At 35.1% G+C, this 23,073-nt stretch overlaps 1 protein-coding gene across 3 annotated transcripts in view; it reads left to right on the top strand.

Moving 5' to 3' along the window:
* The window catches only part of LOC150083714 (uncharacterized), a 448,219-nt gene that overhangs the window by 370,517 nt on the left and 54,629 nt on the right, over window positions 1-23,073 (top strand). For all 3 annotated transcript variants that reach the window (XM_090378158.1, XM_090378157.1, XM_090378156.1), the window contains 3 exons: window positions 4,468-4,556; window positions 12,317-12,451; window positions 15,921-16,035. In XM_090378158.1, coding sequence (XP_090234284.1) covers window positions 4,468-4,556; window positions 12,317-12,451; window positions 15,921-16,035 — 339 coding nt within the window. The remainder of the gene's footprint in view (window positions 1-4,467; window positions 4,557-12,316; window positions 12,452-15,920; window positions 16,036-23,073) is intronic.

The raw sequence follows: 23,073 nt of genomic DNA, 5'->3' as shown, positions 1-23,073 counted from the left end.
CTGTATGACACACATACTTATAAAACACAGTGTTTCAGATATAAGAGAATATAAGTTTTTTAGTCCAAGTATCAATCATTTCTTCTTCCTTTTGTGCAGTCAATTTGATCAATATATAATAAAACTGAAAAAAGTACCACTTACACATGTGTAATCATGTCACTTCTAATTAAGATGGCACTGTTGGGAAACATGGAACCACTGGGTGCTCCATTTCATCTTTGTCGAGACAACAGGGCAAGTCACTCAAAAAAATATGATGATTCTGTTAAAAACAGCATATCTGGTCACTCTACTATAGCAACAACATCTTCAAAACAAATGTTTAGTGAGACGTGTATTGCAGGATCACATCACCGTTTCATTTTTTTTTTTTTTTTTTTTTTTTGAAAAAAAAAATGTGAAACTGTGATATCATTTTTTTACATTTCTTTATTTTAAGCTTAACTCAAGTCTTTACTGCTTCTGACTTTGTCATCGATGTGAGATAATAAAAAAATAATTAAAAATACTTTGTTTTTTTTAGTAAAGAAGTAGGATACTATTTCAATGTGGGTACTGAAATAGTTTGAGAAAACAATGCAGGGGTAGCATTATTTTTTCAGATCTCTAAATAATATTTTCTGCTTATAAAGTGCTTTTACATTTTAAAAACAAATTCAAAGAAAATTACTGAGGATTACAACAGTGAAAGAACAAGGTTTTTATTTTCTTTATTAACCCTCCACAGGCATATCAAAAATTTCACATAAAAAGCACATAGCATCATTTGTGTGCTACTTAATATTTGTGGAATAAAGGAGAGAAATAGTTTATAACAAACTATTTCTTTCCTTTTGTACCAACAAGTTGTCACTGTTGCTGTCTGCAAAGGCAGCTATCATTATCAATGCATAATGCAAGCAGTTACACAAATTAAAAACTATTCTAAAACTGAACTAACTATTCTTGACATTTTTACTTTCCAATAACTTTGTACAGCACATTTCATGGTACATAAAAGGGCATATTAATGGAATACCACAAGATATTTTTGACATTTTTGGTATTTACTTTGCTAAAAGAAAAAAAAAAATGAACAAGTCAAAAAAATATTACTACATGAGCAAGTGTACTTTGTACCATTAACTATATTTTTGACAAGCCTTTTTTGTCAAAAATGGAACTTTAACTAACAGTAATAGTATCCTTGAACACACCTTTTTTTGTGCAAAAAAAAGTAAGTTGCATAAACAAATGTGATGTACTTCGTCCATAATTCAGCATATATTAACCCAGGGGCTCGCATCTGGTGAGTATGGGCTTGGCACACCCAGGGTCCTGAGCTGGATATAATCATTCTTTTTTTTTTTCCTTGATGATTCCCTTCTCTCTCTCATGTTGTTTATTTTAACTTTTAAAATATTTGTAAAGTTGACTGATCAAAAAAAGTTACACAAGGAGTATGTGCTTCTCCAAATATAAAATAATCAGTGATGCAAGTTAAAGGATAAAACGCGTCTTTCCTCAATTTGAATTTGTGTCCCCTCAGGTGAATATTCTGAGCAAGAGGAAGAATCCCATCAGCATTGAGCTTGCTCACTTCATTTAGATCACCTCACAGGTACCTAGTCTCCAGACACTGCAATTTGCAAAATTTAAGTCTTTCTTGGTAAGAGCAACCCTTTGTTCCACTAACCAATCTTGTTGCCCTTCTCTGTACTCATTCTAGCAACTCAATATCCTTCCTAAAATGAGGCCTCCAGACCTGTATGTAGTACTCAAGGTGTGGCCTGACCATTGCCTTATACAAGGGGACAATCACCTCCTATCCCTACTAGCAAAATTTATGTATATCGTTGACTAGACCCCATGAGCTACTCTTGTTGCATTGTGTCTGCACTGCTCAAAAAATTCATATCTAACTGCACAATTACCCCCAGGTCCTTTTCATTCTCTACTATCCTGAGTGTAGTACCACACACTCTGGGGTTACTGCTACCCATATGCAGTACTTTACATTTGTCAATGTTGCACTTCAGTTGCCACCTGCCGACTGGGCTGGACTAGCCAGGTGGGTAAAGTGCCTGCCTGGTAACCCAAAGGTCGCGGGTTCGAATCCCGCCTCGGGCTTGGATCAAAGTACTGCAAAAACCTTGGGAGGTGCATTACGGCCACAGAAGCCGCTGCGCCAACAACTACCAAAAAAAAAAAAAAAAGTTGCCACCTCTCAGCCCATCTGTTTAAATTTTCTAGATCCTTTTGCAGTAGTATACTATCATTACTGTCATTAATAATCCTGCCAACCTTCATATCATCTGCAGACTTAGATATTAACCCTGATATACCTTCATCAATATCATTGATAAATACAGAAAACAATACTGGGGCCCAACACTGAACCCTGGAGAACTTCACTAATAACATTAGTCCATGGATGAGCAGTGTCCATTGATTACCACTCTCTGTCTTCTCCCTCTCAACTATCCTTTTATCCATTGCAGCAACTTGCCCTTAATGCCATACTGCTCCAATTTGTACAGTATTCCATGTGCAACAGTATCAAAAGCTTTCCTAAAATACAAGTATAGTATATGATATGATATTCTTCCTGAGCCACAGCACTCCCGCCACTTTGTGCACGTTGCTTTGCTGCTCTAGTCTGGGGCATGATTTCCATTTAAATACGATTTAATTAATTAACAATGAAAATTAATAAGTTTAATAAATTTAACTGATTAATAGACTAGACTATACTACACTTGAGTATACAATACTATACTATGCTAATGCAGTGATACATATTACACTATCTAGGAAATACAATATTTGTTGTATTTGTTTTTCATTTCTGTTTGCTTTGAATTACATGGCTCTCCGTGAAATTTCTTGCTGCACCACTACATTGGTATCTGGTTGGCATTTTGATGTGAAAACTAAGCAGAAAGTTCTGTGTTCATTTGATATGAAAGAATATTTTAGGTAACTATTACTTAATTATATAGTCATTCCTGGAACTGGTCACATATTCTAATATCACCCATAAAACATTTACCGTTAAGCATAATTTCTTTTAAATTATCATTTTACCTAAGTTCCACTAATTCATTATGGATAAATGTATTGTATTTGTGTGTTTTTATATGTGGTGCCAGTGGTCACCCCTAAAACTGCTGCTTGCAGAGATTGAGAAACTCTGAAGAAGCTAGATAGGTGTGCCATTTGTGTCAGGTATCATGAGTTGTGTGTTGTTCATCTGGCCACTTAGCTACTGGGAGGAACGATCACCAAGGAAGGAGCCTCCCAGTGTCTGTCTATTGACACAGGGAATCAGGCCAGGAAGTAGAGGGTAACCATATGAAATCATCTCCATCTTCAGAAGTAGGGAAAGGTAAAAGGATAAAGGTAGTAAAATGCCTTCCAGGTACTCACTTTTAAAATTAAATGCATTACAGTGAGAACTTTCTTCAGTTGGTTATATTTGTTAATGACCGTTGTATTCGTTTCTCATCTCTATTTGTTTTCAATTTCTGTTTGCTTTGAATAACATGACTCTCCATGAAATTTCTTGCTGCACCACTGCATTGGTATCTGCCTGGCATTTTGATGTGAAGACTAAGTGGAAAGCTCTGTGTTCATCTGATATGAAAGAATATTTTAGGTAATGAAGCAGCCATTCAACCACTTTTACACTGGGGAAACAGATGGTGGCAAGAAAAATTATTATAAATTTTGATAAATGGGCACACTACAATGCACGGACAATGATAATTTATTAATTTATTGTTTGCACTAAAAGTAATGGGCTAAAATTTTAAGAGCCTAAACACACACACACACACACACACACACACACACACACACACACACACACACACATGCTCCTATTTTAAGTACTTTAATATTACTTATACTTGTTTTCTTTTCTAAGTGACAATATAAGCAAAATATGGTGTTTACTCATTAATCATTCAGTTAACAGTGACACACGTGGAACAAACCACTTAACATTTCAATAACATTTTGTTCAAGTGATAGTAACATAATATTTCCCAAACTTTGCATTTATTTTTGATGACCAACAGTGTGACCTTTTGAATTATACTTTTCTCATCATTGTAGCTATAATTATTCTCCAAATTTTGATGCTACTAAATTATATACAGTATATACATAGCTTGGTTCCTTTGGTTAATTATGAAAGTCTGTCTCTATTATTTTTGAGAAAACTGCTCGTAATTCTTTGTCTCCCCCATGCACGTGACACATGCACAAAAAAGCATAAAGCTGGTGAAATAACATGTAATATGTCATTCTCACATTCACATAATTGATAGATTTGTTATGTGTGTTAGCTATACAGAAATATCAATTGATGTTTATTACATATATTTAATAATTTTCTAAATTAGAAGCTTACTCAGTTAATAAATAATATTTATGTTTGTGTGATATGTATATTAACATTTAAGGAACTTTTTTCATCAGATGAGGAAATTTTATGAAGAAGAACAGTACAAGAAACAGCTTCAGCAAATTGCAGAGATAGAGATGAGGCGTCATTGTGATTTTTTTACGTAAGTGATTAGTCAGTTGTAATTATCTTTAGAACTTAAAAATGCTGACTCACATAATTTAAATTCATAATTAAAAAATTAGCTTTACTGTAATAATTTCACTATTTGGAATGCATTTTTCCTGTTTTCTAATTCATGTTTTTTTTTTTGTTATTTTTTAATTAGGAATATTCTAACTTACTAATAATAGTATCAATAACAATAGTTTCAAAACCAATACTGAATACCATTTTTCATTAAACAAAAAGGCTATAAAATATGATTGGGTATAGTAAAATGAGCAAGATTGTTAACTCTGACTACTTTCAACTTACAAAAAAACATTTCAGAGACTGCTGGGAGCGATTGCAGTACAAGTAAACACATGGGTTCTGTTAGGGTAGCAAAGAATAGAAACAGGTGCATGTATACTTGCGTGTACACCAATGCTAGGAGTTTCGTAAATAAATTTGATGAATTTGAGGTATTGCTCAAAGCATCAAGGGCGGATATTGTTGGGATATCAGAGACGTGGTGTCACACAGATATAAGGAATGCAGAACTGGAATTTGGGGAGTACAACGTCTACAGAAAGGATAGACAGGATAAGAAGGGTGGAGGGGTTATGCTATTAGTTAAGAAACACATAAAATCCAAGGAAGTGAAACCAGTCGATATCACTGAACAGTGCAGTGTCGATTCAGTTTGGTGTGACATAAGCATTGGGAGATCAAAATTGAGAGTAGGACTGTGCTATAGGCCTAATGACTCTGATGAGTATAATTAGAAACTGTACAGGGTAATAGAGTGGGCTAGTACATCAGAGAGTCTTATAATGGAGGATTTTAATTTCACAGATATTGACTGGAATTTGTGGGTTAGTCACTCACACACTAGCAAGGCTTTTGTGGATTTATTGGATGATTGTTTTCTACATCAGCATGTTCGGGAGACAACTAGAGGGAGTAATACTCTTGATTTGATTATCAGTAGTGATTCTTCATGCATTAAGAAACTGCAGATAAAGGAACCACTAGGTGGCAGTGATCACAGTATGTTGAAGTGGGATTTACTCAAAGAGGTAACTACCATTAGGGGTAAAGGGAAGGGTTATTGCTTTCGTAAAGGCGACTACGATGGACTGAGACAGTATTTAAATTCTATACAGTGGGACCAACTGAAGATGTTACCAACAGCAAATTCAAAATGGGAAGCATTCAAAGAACTTATCTTGGAAGCTACTAGGCTTTTCATACCAACTAAGAAATATTGTTCAAGGTTTAGGCCTAAATGGATGTCAGATGAACTAATGAGACATATGACAGAGAAAAAAAAAATGCATGGGATACATATAAATTAACACATGACACAGAATTCTATGATAAATACAAGTTGATCTGTAACCAAGTTACAAAGGAGGTTAGGCAGGCAAAGGCAGATTACGAGAAATCTTTGGTAAGGGATGCAAAGAAAAACAGCAAAGAGTTCTTTTCTTATGTAAACTCTAGAAGGAAGGGGATGAATCAGATTGGTCCACTTGATATTGATGGGTCAACCGTTGATGATCCTGCTCAGGTAGCTAACAAACTAAATGAATATTTTGCATCGACATTCACACATGAGGAGTTATTCAGGGAGGGGAATGCCAGAGGTGTATTCAACTCTGGCAGTAAGCTAGATAATCTTGTAATAACTGAGAGTAAAGTGGAGGAGAAATTGTTGAAGATAAACACAAGAAAGGCACCTGGGGTGGATGGGATCTATCCAGTTATATTAAAGGAGGCAGCAAAGGAAGTAAGCAAACCCTTAGCCATAATTATGAGAGCTTCCTTGGACTCAGGGGAGCTACCCACAGACTGGAGATGTGCAAATGTGACCCCAATTCACAAAGGAGGATCAAAGGCCGACACAAGTAATTATAGACCTGTGAATTTAAGTTCTGTTCCAGGAAAATTAATGGAGGCACTGGTTAAAGAAGCACTGCAGTATCATCTAGATAAGACTTCAGTTATAGCTCGCACACAGCATGGTTTTGTTAAGGGGAAGTTTTGCCTGACCAATTTGATTGGATACTATGATGCAGTCACAAAAGAACTGGATGCAGGGAATAACTTTGATATTATATACTTGGATCTTAGAAAAGCTTTTGATACTGTTGCACATGGAAGACTTCTGCACAAATTGGAGCAGTGTGGCATTGGAGGCAAATTGCTGCTATGGATAAAGGGGTGGTTGAGAGGGAGAAGACAGAGAGTGGTAATCAATGGACACTGCTCATTGTGGACTAATGTTATTAGTGGAGTCCCTCAGGGTTCAGTGTTGGGTCCATTATTATTTTCTGTATTTATAAATGATATTGATGATGATATATCAGGCTTAATGTCCAAGTTTGCAGGCGATACAAAGGTTGGCAGGGTTGTCAAGGACACTACTGACACTATGCTGCTGCAACTGGATCTGGAAAGGTTGAGCAGATGGGCTGAGAGGTGGCAAATGAAGTTTAACATTGACAAACGTAAGTACTACATATGGGAAACAGCAACCCCAGAGCAACGTATCAACTCTGTGGTACTACACTGACAGTGGTAGAGAATGAAAAGGACCTGGGGGTATTTGTGCAGGCAAATATGAAGTTCTCTGAGCAGTGTAAACGGGCTGCAAGAATAGCTCATGGTGTCTTGTCAATGATATACAGGAATTTTTCTACAAGGGATAAGGAGGTGATTATTCCCTTATATAAGGCAATGGTCAGGCCACACCTTGAGTACTGTATACAGGTCTGGAGGCCTCATTTCAAGAAGGATGTAGAGCTGCTGGAACGAGTACAGAGAAGGGCAACAAGATTAGTGAATGGAACAAAGGGGTACTCTTACAAAGAAAGGCTTAAGTTTTGCAAATTACAGTGTCTGGAGACTAGGCACCAGCAAGGTGATCTGATAGAGGGTGTATAAAGTCTTGAATGGTTTCAGCATGCTCAATGCTGATGGGATTCTTCCTCTTGCTCAGAATAATTACCTGAGAGGGCATAAATTCAAATTGAGGAACGACAGATGTAGGATAGACGTGCGGAAATTTGCCTTATAGCCAGCGGGTAGTTGGTTGGTGGAACAGACTTCCATCCCTTGTCATGGAAGTTGATAACCTAAATAAATTTAAGGCTCGGCTGGACAGGTATTTCGAACGAACGAAGGGGTGAAGTAGAAGTGGGTTTTTTTTTTTTTTTTTTTTTTTTCTGATGCTGCATAAGCTTGCTTTCTTGCATCATATGCATCTACAACTACCTTGAAATGTTCCGTCTGTTCAACCATCGCCAGTATCGATTCCGTCAGTGTCAATCCACTGGTGATATTCTGGCTTATGTTACCCATTTATGGACAAATTCAATGGAAAAGTTTGGTGAAACACAAGCATTTGCTCTTAACATCTCAAAGGCTTTCGATCATGTTTGGCATAAAGGTCTTCTAAAAAAGCTTCCATGTTATGGTTTGCCAACTGTTTTTTGTAATTGGTTATCCAGTTTTCTCTCAGACTGAGAGAAAACTGAGGGTGAGAGTAGATGGATCTGTCTTCTAATTTCTCCACTAATGCTGGTGTCCCCCAAGGTTCAGTTCTTATCCCCACTCTTTTCCTCTTGTATATTAATGACTTTCTTCGATCGACCGGAAATCCTATCCATAGTTTTGCTGATGATAGCACATTGCATTCCACTTTCCATTTTGAGAAACCTCGTCCTGCTCAATCAGCTTCAACTTCTTGAATATCTGCTACCAATTCCCTTAATGCCAATCTCCAGGTAATTCTCCAGTTGGGCATAGACAACTTTGTCGATTTCAATCCTTCTAAAACTGTCTTGTCTTATATCTCGCAAAAAGGATTTTCTGCTCCTATGCTTATTTTTGGTGACACTCCGATTTCTAGGCAAAATGATATATCTCTTTTGGGATTACCCTGATTTCTAATCTCTCTTGGCACAAGCACATTACAAATATTACTTCCTCTGCATCTAAAAAACTTGGATTTCTCTTTCGCTCTCGGCATTACTTTTCTTCCAAAAAGTTTCTGTACAAATCGCAAATCCGCCCTACCATAGAATATTGTTCCCACATCTGGGGGGGGGGGGGCCCAAAACCTCTCTCAGGCTTCTAGATTCCATTCAGAAGAGGGCCATTAGGTTAATTAATGACTCCTCTCTAACAGAGTCTCTCCACTCACTGTCTCATAGACATACTGTTTCTGCTGCATGCCTTTTCTACATTCATTCATTCAACTCACCTTCAGCAAGTCCACCTCCTAAGCCTAGGCTTATATGTGGATTATGCTTCTTCAGTGATATTATCTTAAGCTGTTCTTAAAAATATATTATAATAATAAAAAATACTATTTAAAATTCAACATCACAACACATCTTAGGAGAGCATTAATCCTCTTAGCCGCAGCCAAGAAGGATATAGTGTTAGCTATTGTCGTCTTACATATCCTAATTGGCTGTGTTACTGTCCCCAGCCACGAAGAGGCGGGAACTACTATCTAGCCTTGCCCTCCGTTTAAAAACTAGACTCACAAACTTATTAAAATACCATAGGAGAGCCCTATCCATGAACATGATCCAAAGATCATGTTGTTCAAGTTTACCTAGACTTATCTCCAATTCATGTCTTAGATCAACATATTGATCACAGTGGAGCATAATATGGACACTAGTTTCTTGTAACCCACAAGAACATAAATCATTTTCCACAAGTCCCAACTCATGGAGTCTTTTTGCCAATCCATGTCCAGTAATAAGAAAAGTGGCATGTAGTCCAAATTGCTGCCAAGGATTTGCCTGCACATTTAATATGTCAACTCTCGGTAAATACATATGGGTGACACGTCCTTTTTCACTCATGTCCCACCTCTGTTGCCATACAGCCATCAGTTCATTTTTAATTCTTGCCTTCTCTTCTTTATAATCAGATCTTGAGTATACCCTATTTAGATCTGGGCAAGAGGAAACTCCCAACACAGTTTTCCTGATGTTCTTTCTAGTACAGTATAGTAACGCCGACAAGATGGTCTGCAAATCAGCCGGAAATCGCCCAGCCAAGACCTGCAGAGCATCTGTCGACACTGTTCTGCAGGCCCGTGTTGTGCATAGGAGAGCGAACCTTTTCTACAGATACTTCCATAGGCACTGTTCTTCTGAATTGGCTTCTGTAATTCCCACTCTTTCAAAACGGTCCGAACACGTGCTGCCACCAGCCAACATCCATTTACTGTCCAACTTCAAACACACAGAACCAACTTTTCATCTTCCTTGTTTATTCATTCAACTGCCGTTTTCTGGAACAACCTTCCTTTGTACGTATTTCTTGAAAATTAGAATTTACAAAAGTTCAAGTCTAATGTCAACAAATATCTTCTTTCATCTTCTGAACCTCCAACCCAAGCACAGTACTAAGTACTATAGGTTCTAATACCTCTCGTGTTTGGGGTTTTCATAAAAAAAAAAAAAAATAATAATTGGATATTTCTGAGTTTAGATCAAATTAACAAAATCATGTAGTGTTGTTAGTAATATTCATGTATATGCAAGTGCATGTAATCCTACGTCTAATTATAAAATACATGATGAAGATATAAAGCAGGGCATTCAGCCTTTTTTTTTTGGCCAGGGGCCAAAAACAAATAAAATTCTGAAAGTCACAGACTGCATGGGTTCTTGTGGACAGTGGGTCACAAGAACAGTTCCTTACTGCTAATTATGCATTTTTCAAAACATGATTTGAGTTTTGTTGATCAGTGATACGCCGACCGGGCTAGCTGGGTGGGTAAAGTGCCTGCCTGGCAACCCAAAGGTCGCGGATTCGAATCCCGCCTCGGGCTTGGATCAAAGTACTGCAAAAACCTTGGAAGATGCATTATGGACACAGAAGCCGATGCGCCAACAACTACCAAAAAAGAAAAAAAACAAAAGAAAGATCAGTGATACTAAAAGAGATTAATAATACAGTCAATTCCGGTTATTTGGGACACATCGGGACTAGTGCATTTTGGCCCGATTAAGCAGCTGCCCCAATCATGCAAAGTTTCACATAAATAGTTAAAAATACAGCTTTACGATAGATTCTCTGTATGGTCAAATCACATTACGATGGACCTCACCATAGTAAAGTACTGTTCACTATACGATATGTAGTAGGTGCCAATCATTGTAATCATGTTTGTGAATTTAACAGAATTGTTAATTCTGTTAAACAGCGATTCTAATTAGCGAAAATAGGAGGAATATTATCCACAGGCTAAAGTAAAGATAAATTAGGTACAAATTTACACTTTATTGCCTTACCAATTAAAAAATTAAATGATACGTGAAAATCGGAAGATTATTTTCCACAGGTTAGCAAAATAAAAATAAATTTAAGCTTACATGCATAACTTAATATGTACTGCAATATGTACATACTAACTAGTTGATATTTCTGTTCAATAATATTTGTGGGTAGAAGTTAAAATTTAAAACAGTAAAAAAGATAAGCAATCAATAACAAAGAATACGGCACACACAAATCGCAAGTAACACGATATGCACAAGTGAGAATGGAGTAACAGGTTATGAAGCTTAAAAAATAGGAATGAAGAGAAGATTCTGAAATTTTATTTTTTATATGATTGAAGATTTCATGGAAGTGTAAACATATTTCACCATAATAACGTAAAAACACACAGAATTCCAGATGTCGGTATTATCACAAATTCAATAAGATCGAGTTTACTATCCGTTTATAGTAGATTGCACTAACAGAAAAGACCAATAAACCAGAAAGTGCAAATTGTTTTATGGTTGTGACCTTCAGAAATATGACCGGACAATGCGGTATGGTCAGAGACAATCATAGGGTAACCTCGAGTGCTGCTCTCTCCTGCCCTGATTAAACACCATGTTATCCCGATTAAGCAAAGTAAACCCTGACTATTTTCTCAATTGGGTTCTGTTCTTTAAGATTTGTCCCAATAAACAGCTGCCCTGATTAATTGTTGGCCCAAATAACCAGAATCCACTGTATTCTGATTGCATAGTTGAAATAATATTATTAAATATTGAGGAAGATACATAAAATATCACAAGAAAGCAATGCAGAAAAATCAAATATTACTAAACTATGATGCATAAAAGCTTCATTCTGAAAATAATTTAAAAAAAAAGGGCTAGAAAGTTACCATTACATAAATTACTACAAACAGAAAATTCTGTGATGGTCAATTTGTATGACTAGACTGATCTGCATGAAGTGATGTAGATGATCTGGGTTATCTTACTTTGACGGATGGTGATATAGTTTTGTCATTAAGGAGGAGCATAATATGTATGGCTACAGACTGCATGATATGAAGAAATGTATATGTGACCTGCAGGTTGGAAACCCCTCATATAAAGAATCATCAAAAAATAAGTAATCATTAAAGCAATTATTCAAAATAACTAATTCTTGGTTGCTATTTTTAATAAATGGAAAAAAATGAATCATAGAACATAAAGTTAAATGGAGTTAACTTTTTTTTCCTGAGTGATGGGAGGATTAATCTCTTCCCTTTAGATACACTAATACATATCTTGATGCTTGGCAAATTGCATATTTAGATTCAGATAGATATAGGCCCCTTTTGTCTAGAATAATAATCCCTGTAAATAGTAATTGAAGTGCATGCTAATGGTACTCACATTATGGCTGTAATACAGTAGAAACATGCAGTGATAAACAAAAATCTATTAGTAATGCTAAAATGTTTTGCTTCTACAGGCCATCACAAAAGTCTCCAATCCCACTTAATCGATATGAAAATCCCTTTGAAGGCCCACCCAGTTCTCCTCCAAAGACTCCTGACACCAGAACAATGGCCCGTGCATTGTTTAATTTTAATACCCAGACTGCAAGGTAAAGTATATTATTGTGTTCTCTAGTATATTATTGTGGGGAAAGTATTACTAGAAAAAGTCTAATAAAGGTACATTAGTTAATACTATCTCTATATTAAGTGAAAAAAGATCTCCTATACACTCTGTGTGTAGATACAAATGTTTGAAATATAAACTCCTCATGCAGAAAGCTAACATTATTTTGAGATTGAAAGATCAGTGTCACATCTTTAGAAATACACTCAAGTTAACTATAGTATTCTGACAGTGACAGTTATATGTGTTGTATTGCATATTATCCATATAATATTCCCATAATTTGTTTCCTATTATATGTCTTCACAATTATTTTATTTATTTTATATGAGCACTGAAGAAGAATTATAATAATATATAACCTGTCTGTAATGTTTGCATATTTCATGCATGGTTCTATTCATAATAGTAAATTTAATGCATATGGAATCAGTGTGAGTAGTGTACCTCTCAATATCCACTATCCCACATTAAAATAGCTCTTGTAACTCTTCATATGAAATGCTTAGGTTCCAGTTTACACTGTGCAACAGAATAAAGGGAATTCCAGTAATCCGAATACTGGCTATCTTACTGGTTATCTGAAACTTCAATTAACCAAAAATTTATTTTGCCTTTATTTTTTCTCATAATTACATTCAAATAAATTTACATATTTAATATTTTTAACTATAAAAAAACGAAACTATCACACAAATGTAATAAATCATGAGTCCACAGATATAAAGCATTATAAATGATGCAGAGGACAGTAAATTTCATCCATGGCACTTTTTGGATAATACCAAAAAGATATGACACATAAAAGCTTCATTCTGAAAAAAAATTTTAAAAAAGGAGCTAGAAATTCACCATTATGTAAATTACTGCAAACAAAAAATTCTGTGATAGTCAGTTTGTATGACTAAACTGATGTGCATGAAGTGATACAGATGATCTGGGTTATATCTTGACAGATGATGATATAGTTTTATCATTAAATGCTAATCTGAATCAGACAGAAATTGAAAATGAAGAGGAATGTTATAATGCATATACACCATGGAAACCAATAGTTATTGAAGCTCTTCAAATTGCTAATAGATGGCCTGAATTGCAAAAATAAGTGAATGTGAACCAATTAATATTTTTAAAAATATATATAGAATTTCTAATTGGAAAAAAAAGACCTGACATCTTTCAAATGGAAAACTTTTATTTTAGATAATAAATGCAAATTACTATAATTTTCTGCCTATACCTTTTATACTGTAGAAATTGCATTTAAAATTGGTTATTTGAAAAAAAAGGCTATCTTCAAGATTCTTGGTCTGAATTGTTTTAGATAATTAGGATTCTACTTTATTTACACGTCATATTTAAGATATTTTTCTTCAATTACAAATAATTATCACTCATATTAACTAGACAAGTAACACAATATAATAGCCTAACTTAATTTAATTTATTATGATACTCACCTTTTTATAATCTGCATTGATGTTGGAATAAATTGGATGATAATTTTAAATTTAAGTTAGCATGAATAAGTTAGGATTTAAAAACAGAATTAAAAATTAAAACTAGACAAGTAATTATATTATGAGCATGATTTTTATTTTTAATTTTTTAGAAGTAAAACCCAAAAATTTTTAAATGAACTTAAATGATTGAGAAAATTGTCATTTAATTAAAGTAGGTCTGTCTATTGTTTATAGTTAACATTGTTATAGCAAAATATTTTGCTATAACAATGTTAATGTAGATAAGTGGCTAGCCGGTCAATGGTAATGTCAGCTTATTGTAGCTGCTCATTGATGCACCATCTAACCATGTGTAGTGTATACACGGTTGGATGGTGCTGAAAATTGTACAAACACTTTGCCATTGTAATTTTTAGTCTGCTGATAAAACATGACGAAATACATTAATGAGTCATGAAACAGAAAGTTACAAAGAATTTCAAATTAAAGGAAAATTTAACATTGTTTTTAAGACTTTTCATTGCAACCAATAAAAACACTTGTAAAATCACTAAAAGCAAAATCGGTGTTGCTCCATCCCACCCCCAAAAAAGTGTCACAGTTCCTAGTTTGATAATGTTTGATGCTTCTGTGATTCCTTTAGAACAGTGTTAACCAACCTTTTTCGACCGAGCACCCCCCCCCTCAGATTAAGTATATGCCAATGCTTCCTGTTCTTCCCTTAAAATATGAGTAATGCATAATGGGTATTTTAAATGAATATTACTGATTGTTTTTATCATGCCTTTTTATTTCACTTAGATTACACATTGAATTCTTAGTATGATGTATTAATATACATACATAGTTATAGAAAAGTAAATAAAATGAGATTTATAAAATACTAGTGTGATCCTTGAGCTTGATGAGTTTTGGCTAACTTCACGATATCTGGATAGTAATAGTTTTAAGTCACCATGACTAACAGTATCAAAACGGTTTCAATTCTTCACTAGTATGCGATTCACTGCACTAAATCCTCATTCAACGAGATAAGAAGATGGAAAGGCAATATAAAGAAGTTTTGCTTTTCTCCATAGAGCAGGAAATTTCACATGATGTTTTAGCCACATGACTTGATGTCCTCTGCTGTTGAAGATTTGCTACAATTCTTCATCATTTTTAAGCTCAACAAAGCTTTTCTTCTTGCAAACTAAGTTCTTGGTCTTCTGCTTTGCAAATGAATGGATTTGTTATCCAGACAGGTATTTCAAAATCAATCGAATCTTTAAAGCGATTCTCAAAGTCACTTTTCAGTGACTGCAGATGTAAGCAATATTCTTCCAACTCAGTCTAAATAGGATTTTTTTATGCTGCCCATGGTAGGAAACTGCAAAAAAAACTCTTTTGCCAATGTTATGTTTAAACACTCCAACTTCATGATGAAAGTAAATATTGCAGTATTAAATAAAATTAAACTTAAATGCTTTAACTGTTGCATCAGACTGCCAAATGTCAATGCCCCCCCCAATGAACCCAAATGCCCCCCCCCCCCCCCCAAATTTGTAGTCACACTAATACCCCCCTGAAAGGCTGCAATGCCTCCCAGGGGGGGGGCATTACCGCCCACGTTTGGAATCACTGCTTTAGAATAAACATTAAAATATTTTTTAAATTACTTTTTGAAATTATGAATTCTGTTATTAGCCAAAATATAAAGTTTTTTTTTTAATGAGTAAAAATACTTAATGCCAATTTTAATTTAAATGAATATTTTTTATGTTGGAATAAAAACTGTGTATAAGTATAGTGTGAAAGCATCAATAATACTTAGCCAAATCTGAATGAATAGAATATTGATGCTTTCACACTATACTTATACATAGTCTAGACTTTTCCATAGCTTGAGGCTTATGCCCTAAACGCTTTATAGTTGGAATAAAAATTAATGTGAATTAGTATTTTATGCTTAAAGATGTTTTTTTTTTTTGCTTTCCTTTAAATAAATAGGGAGTTACCACTAACCAAGGGAGATATTATATATATCAACAAAAAAGTGGACAAAAACTGGTATGAAGGTGAACATCATGGTATGATTGGTATATTTCCTGTTAATTATGTTGAGGTAAGAACATATGTAGCATGAAAAATAGGAATTTAAGATTAACTTATTAAGTTATGTGAAAGAAGGATTAAACCTGTTTAATCAATCATTATTCTCAACATTTCTAAACCAAATACACAATATGCTATTAACATGTTTTGTTCATGGAATTACTCTAAGAAACTCAATATATTTGATAAAAGAAATTTTGTTGATAAATAGACAAAAAAAAAAAAAAGTATTGTAAAATTAAGTTTTCCAACAAATGCTCTTTTCTAAGCAGGTATTATTATCATCTCTGTTTTTGTTGTTTTGGGTCATTACTTTAGTCAGTTTAGAAGCATTTACTGATTAAGCTTTTATTTATTACTTTTTCCATCATAGAACAAAGTCTGTCCACTTAAAACTCCTTTCAAATTGGTATTCCAGAAATATTTTATTTCAGAAGATGCTTTCTATGGTTGTGAGGGAAAAAAAACTTTTATTTAAAAGATAAGTGCAACATTTATTAATACAAGCTTGGCAAAAATATCAACTCAGAATATGAGATGTACTTTATAAGATTACAGATTTGTAAGTGTAGCATGGCATTCTAGTAATTTTCACTCAGTAATTAGTATCAAGACTTGGTTTTGTAAACATTTTTCATTTATAAAATAATAGTGAGGCCACACATACATATATAAATATAAAATATATAAAAATGAAAAGAGAGAGGGAAAAAAGGGAAAGAAAAGGGGAAAAAAGGTTCAAGGACTAGGGCCACTAATTATCAGAGAAATTCAATGATCATGATGAATATTAGTTTAGAAATATAAGTAATTGAGGAAATAGGAAAGTGAATAAATAGAAAAGTGAATAAATAGAAAAGAAATAAAATAGTAAGAAATTAAATTATACAAATACACTAGAAAAGAATATTTTTTCATAACTTACAACTTGGGTGTCTTCTTCATGGTGTCAACCCTCAAGATTATAGGAAAAAACAACAATACCAATGCTCTGCTTCAGACACAAAATACATGCCAAAAAAAGGGAGGCCAAGGCAAAAGTAGATAAATAAGAGAGTGAAAATATGGAGTATATTTAATTTAATGAAATCAGCAGTAAGGAAGTTAAGTCAAAACATATGTAAAAAGAGGGAGGAATATTATAATGAAAAAATAAATAAATTTTCTGTTTATAATCTGGCATGACAACCAAGTCAGTAGAGTTTACAATAAATCGCCAATACAAATAGAAAAGTAGTCACTGGCTTGAACCCCAGTCCACTCAAGGAACGCGTGCTATGCACTCTCACTCCTGACCATTGGGCTACGTCAGGTCTTATGTGGTAAACATCTAGTTTGACACTATGGAGAAAGCATATACAACAGAATAACTCACCACAAATGTCTACGGTACAGGCACGAAAAAGAAATCAAAACTTGAAGTGACTTAACATATACAATCGCAGACTAGTGATTTCTAGTGGAGAAGGAAAAAAATGGGGGGGAAAAGTGGAGAGAATAAAACACAACTCAGCATAGATAAGAAAGTAATTAACAAACAACGCAGCAAGGAAAAGGTGATGTAAACTTTGTGAAGGCAAAAAAAAAGTTAATATAGGAAGAAAATAGTTTCGTGATATGCATTTGTAAAACTATGGCTCACGAGAAATGAGAGGAAGAATACATAAAAGTAAAGGAAATATAGAAAAATAGTGACGCTGAGGTAGTAATAGTAGTAGTAGTAGTGGCATGTGATGCAAGAAAGCAAGTGTATGAGCTTATGCAGCATCAGCCAAAAAAAAAAAAATCACACCATTGCCTCCAAATGCCCGTCCAGTTCCTCCTTAAATTTATTTAACCTATCAACTTCCACAATGACAGATGGAAGTTTGTTCCAGCAATTAACCACCCACTGGCTAAAGGCAAATTTCCGCACATCTGTCTTTTCTTAATTTGAATTTATGCCCCCTTAGGTTCGTAATCTGAACAAGTGGAAGGATCCCATCAGAATTCAGTGTGCTCAATCCATTCAAGGCCTTATAAGTAGTCCAGGGTTGCAAATCCTATTCCCATAGAAAGGACCATGAACTAAGTTCTGAGAGTATGGATCAAGAATTTAAAATAATATGAAAATAATATGATACTATTTGTGATGATAACAAAATAATAATAAGTGAAAAAAAATTTTTTTAAAACTTTGGGACATACATTGTATAGACAAGCATCATATATAATCATGTAATACAAAGTATGATATTTACAGAATGTACAAATGTATAAAATCAGAAATGGTGATTAAAATTAACTGAAACACCATGCCACATTTAAGATTACACAATACAATGCAGTTGTATAAAAAGGTTACGGAAAAGGTTAAGAAATCTGCTTTAAATCAATATGATCTAGAATTTTTTTTTTAAATTGATATTAACTAAGAGCTTTTCATTCGTTTTTTTCATTTTCTTACTCCTTTATTCCCTTTCTGTTAATTCACTCTCCTATTTCCCTTTCTCTTCAATTACTTTTATCACTAAACATATATATATTTTTTTATTTTTTTATTTATTATTTATTTTTTTTAATGAAAACCCTAAACATGAGAGGTATTAGATTCTATGGTACTTAGTACCATGCATGGGTTGGAGGTTGAGAAGACAAAAGATATTTGTTGACATTAGACTTGAACTTCCGTAGACTGTAATTTTCAGGAAATACGTATGAAGGAAGGAAGATTGTTCCACAAAACGGAAACTGAATGAATAAACGAGGAAGATGAAAAGTTGGTTCTGTGAGTTTGAAGTTGGACAGTAAATGGATGTTGGCTGGTGGCAGCACGTGTTCGGACTGTTTTGAAAGAGAGAGTGGGAATTATAGAAGCCAATTCAGAAGAACAGTGCCTATGGAAGTATCTGTAGAAAAGGCATGCAGCAGAAACAGAACATCTGTGAGACAGAGAGTGGAGAGACTCTTTTAGAAATGAGTCATTAATTAACGTAATTGCCCTCTTCTGAATGGAATCTAGAAGCCTGAGAGAGGTTTTGGGAGCACCGCCCCAGACATGGGAACAATATTCAATGGTAGGGTGGATTTGCGATTTGTACAGAGTGAACAACTGTTTGGAAGAAAAGCAACGCCAAGAGCAAAAGTGAAAACCCAAAGTTTTTTTAGATGCAGAGGAAGCAATATTTGTAATGTGCTTGTGCCAAGAGAGATTAGAAGTCAGGGTAATTCCCAAAAGAGATATATCATCTTTCCTAGAAATTGGAGAGTCACCAAAGATAAGTATAGGAGCAGAAGAATCCTTTTTGCATGATATGAGACAGGACTGAGTTTTAGAAGGATTGAAATCAACTAAGTTGTCTTTGCCCCACTGGAGAATTACCTGGAGATTGGCATTTAAGGAATTGGTAGCAGATATTCAAGAAGTTGAAGCTGATTGAGCAGGGTGAGGTTTCTCAAACTGGAATGCAATTTGCTATCATCAGCAAAACTATGGATAGGATTTCCGGTAAATTGAAGAAAGTCATTAACATACAAGAGGAAAAGAGTGGGAGAAAGAACTGAACCTTGGGGGACACCAGCATTAGTGGAGAAATTAGAAGACAGAACATCTACCATCACCTCAGTGAACGGCGGTCGGAGAGAAAACTGGATAACCAATTACAAAAAACAGTTGGCAAACCATAAGATAGAAGCTTGCTTAGAAGACCTTTATGCCAAACATGATCAAAAGCCTTTGAGATGTCAAGAGAAACTGCTTGTGTTTCACCGAACTTTTCCATTGAATTTGTCTATAAATGGGTAATATAAGCCAGAATATCACCAGTGGATCGACACTGACAGAATCCATACTGGCGATCGTTGATCAGACGGTATGTTTCAAGGTAGTTTAAGAGTTGGCAGTTAATCGATTTCTCCATTACTGTAGAAAGAGTAGAAGTAATTGCAATGAGATGATAATTGGATGGGAGGGATTTGTCACCCTTTTTAGGAATTTACTGGATATGAGCAAATTTCCAAGCAGAGGAAAAACACCTTTGTAATAAGAAAGTGAAAAAAGGTGGCAAAGAACAGGAGTAAGTTCAGGAGCACAGGTTTTCAGAACAAGTGGAGAAATACCATCGGAACCGGAGCTTTTTTAGCATCAAGATTCGTCAAAATCCTTCTGATATCCTTTTGATGGAAGACCACAGGAGGCAATGAATGGAGTGTGTTGGGAATGGTGGGAGGTGTTTTACCAAGATCATTAATATTGGAGTTGGAAGGAAAATGGGATGCTAGCAGGTCAGCTTTATCCTTGACTGAAGTGACAATAGAACCATCTGGTTTTGACAGAAGTGAGAGCAGAATGCTCAGCTACCATTAGGGCAAGAAGCAAGTTTTCTACCCTTGGCCTGTTCAAAATCTGGACTGATTAATAACTGCTTTACAGTGGTTGCAAGCTTTGGTGTAGGCAGAAAATGAAACTGAAGAATTAGAAACAAGCCAATTACGATATGCAACATTCTTTCCTTGAAAAGCCTTAGCACATTTATTGGAAAACTAAGGTTTAGATAAAGGACGAGATTTTAAAAGTGGAGTGTGGAATAAAGGATTCCATTCCTACAAGAATAATTGCACTGACACCATCTGAGCAAACATTGACATCAGAAGTTTTGAAACAGTAATCCAACCAAGGAAAAGAAGAAAATAAATCTCACATGTCATCCCATTTGCATTCTTGTAATGCCAAACAATATGAGGTTGGGAATAGCCATGAGGTAATGGCTCCATTGGCGAAGAGACAATCACCAAGTTGTGATCTGAGGTGCCTAAAGGATCACTCACTTCAACCGTGTACTTAGAAGGGTTGTTTGTGAGAAAAAGATCACGCGTGTTGGCTGTATGGTTAGGATTGTCCGGTATTCTGGTAGGTAAACAAACAGTGTGTGCGAGGTCATTAGTAATTGCAAAAGCCTCAGCATCTTGACCAGCTGGGTCAGTATGACTAGAAAACGGAAGCCAGCTGGAGTTGTGAACATTAAAATCAACAAGGAAAATTACCTCACTGTTAGGAAAGTTGGACTTGAGAAAGTCAAGTTGCAAAGAGAGGAAGTCAAAGAGCTCCAAGTGATTAGTGGAGTTGGGAGAACGGTAGAGACAACAGATGAATTTAACACAATGAAGTAGAGAGATTTTAAGCCAGAAAAGATTGAAAAGAGGAGATTTCAAATTACCATGTCTGTGACAGAGAATATCAGAACGGACATATGCGGGCGCCTCCGTAGCCAGGTGGGAAGGAGCAGAAGTGCGTAGCACACGCTTCTTGATTAGACCGGGGTTCGAGCCCGTCACCACCAAATACGGAGGATGTGGAAAGGTCAGGAAATGACCACCGCATATTCCCGGAGCAATATGGCCTTAGTTGCTAATGCTCCTAAAAACCAAATAACAATAACAACAACAACGGACATATGCACAAGTACCACCTTTGAGGCAAAAGGAATCGAACAGCGAATAATTTGGGCAACTGAGATGAGCAGTGGTTGAATCAACCGATAACTGAGACTCTCCCAGAAAAAGTACATGGGGTTTTGCAGACTGTAAGTGGAAATGGACATCACTGAAATTAAACTGAGACCACGTATATTTGTGAAATAAACTAGGAAGTGTTTGGGAGGTTTAGGTCTTTTTGCAGATAAGTTTGCTGTATTAGTTTGACGATTCATGGTGTATCCAATAGTAAGAAAAAGTGAGGGGTGCGTGCTGCACGAAGTAATGAAATTTTGGATGCACATAGTAAGAATATATTCCCATATTCTTGCCATAACGTGGCCTCAACAATTCCCCCCCCCCCACCCACGTACACACTACTTGGACTCCCTCCAGTCACTATCTGGCAGAGTAGAAGTAGCAAGATTATGCACTAGCTGATCTGGAAGCCTCCTAGAGAGTTACAAATAGGTTCGGTCTGGTGTACTAACTAGCGGCCGGCCTGTGAACACTGTTTTATAGTTGTACCCTCAAAATGTAAGGAAGTTTGGATCTCACCATGGTGTTCATCATAACTTCAAAAGACATCAATCATACTGCATGATATACATGTGTGTATATAAAACGCTTGGTTATGCTGCCCAAATTTTCCAACTGATAATTGTTGCCAACACCTGTTCATACAGTTCACTTCGCATGACCACCTTACCAGGCATTCTTTATTAATTTTTGTACTAATGACTTTCGACTGAAGAAAGACAACCTATGCCTGATAGCTATCGATGTATGTTTATTTTATCTGTCTTCAATTTTAATAAACCATTCTAAGTTTTAATAAGTGTAAAAATGGCTGAACAGTGTTTAAGAACTTTGAGAAAATACAGGTAGTTCTCGACTTTACGAGTTAATTTATTCCTAGCACGTGCTCATAAAGCGGGAATTAAATCCCATAGACATAATGTTAAAAATAGGGTTTACGTTCTCAACAATGAAATTAGTTAGCTAATTAGTTTGTTTAAACAATGATTGATTTATCCAAAGAAATTAAAACGTAGCCTGTAACAAGCAAATTATAATAAAAAAGAAATTATTTATGACTTACAAATTTTAAAGAATGTTTATTCTTTATCATCGACTAAATGCACACTCATTGATCACTCATTATTGGCTCGGAACTTGTTGGTTTGTTGCACAAGGAGTCATCTTCTTCAGAAATGTTTCAAGAGGCGTTTGTTTCCAAAATAATCTTCTCTTTTAATCATAAATTTCACGATTGCATGCATAAGCATTTTTTAACAGCACATACAAATGGCAACTAACACGATTTGCGTGGAGTAACAAGTTTATGAAGCTTAAAAAAAAGGAATGAAGAGAAGATTCTGAAAATTTATTTATGTTTTTTATATGATGAAGATTTCAGTAAAGGGGAAACACATTTCACCAAAATAACGTAAAAAAAACCACACAATTCCAGCTATCGGGATTTTCGCAAATGGAAGAAGATCGAGTTTACTACCCGTTTATAATTAGATGCACTAACAATAAAGCCCAATAAACCGGAAAGTGCAAATTGTTTTATGGTCGTGACTTCCAGAAA

The sequence above is a fragment of the Mastigoproctus giganteus genome, chromosome 7 (genome assembly GCF_048544385.1).
Source record: "Mastigoproctus giganteus isolate SK-2022 chromosome 7, ASM4854438v1, whole genome shotgun sequence".
In the NCBI taxonomy this organism is placed as follows: Eukaryota; Metazoa; Arthropoda; class Arachnida; order Uropygi; family Thelyphonidae; genus Mastigoproctus; species Mastigoproctus giganteus.
Note: the sequence above shows the minus strand (reverse complement) of the source record. Positions and strands in the feature narration are given on the sequence as shown.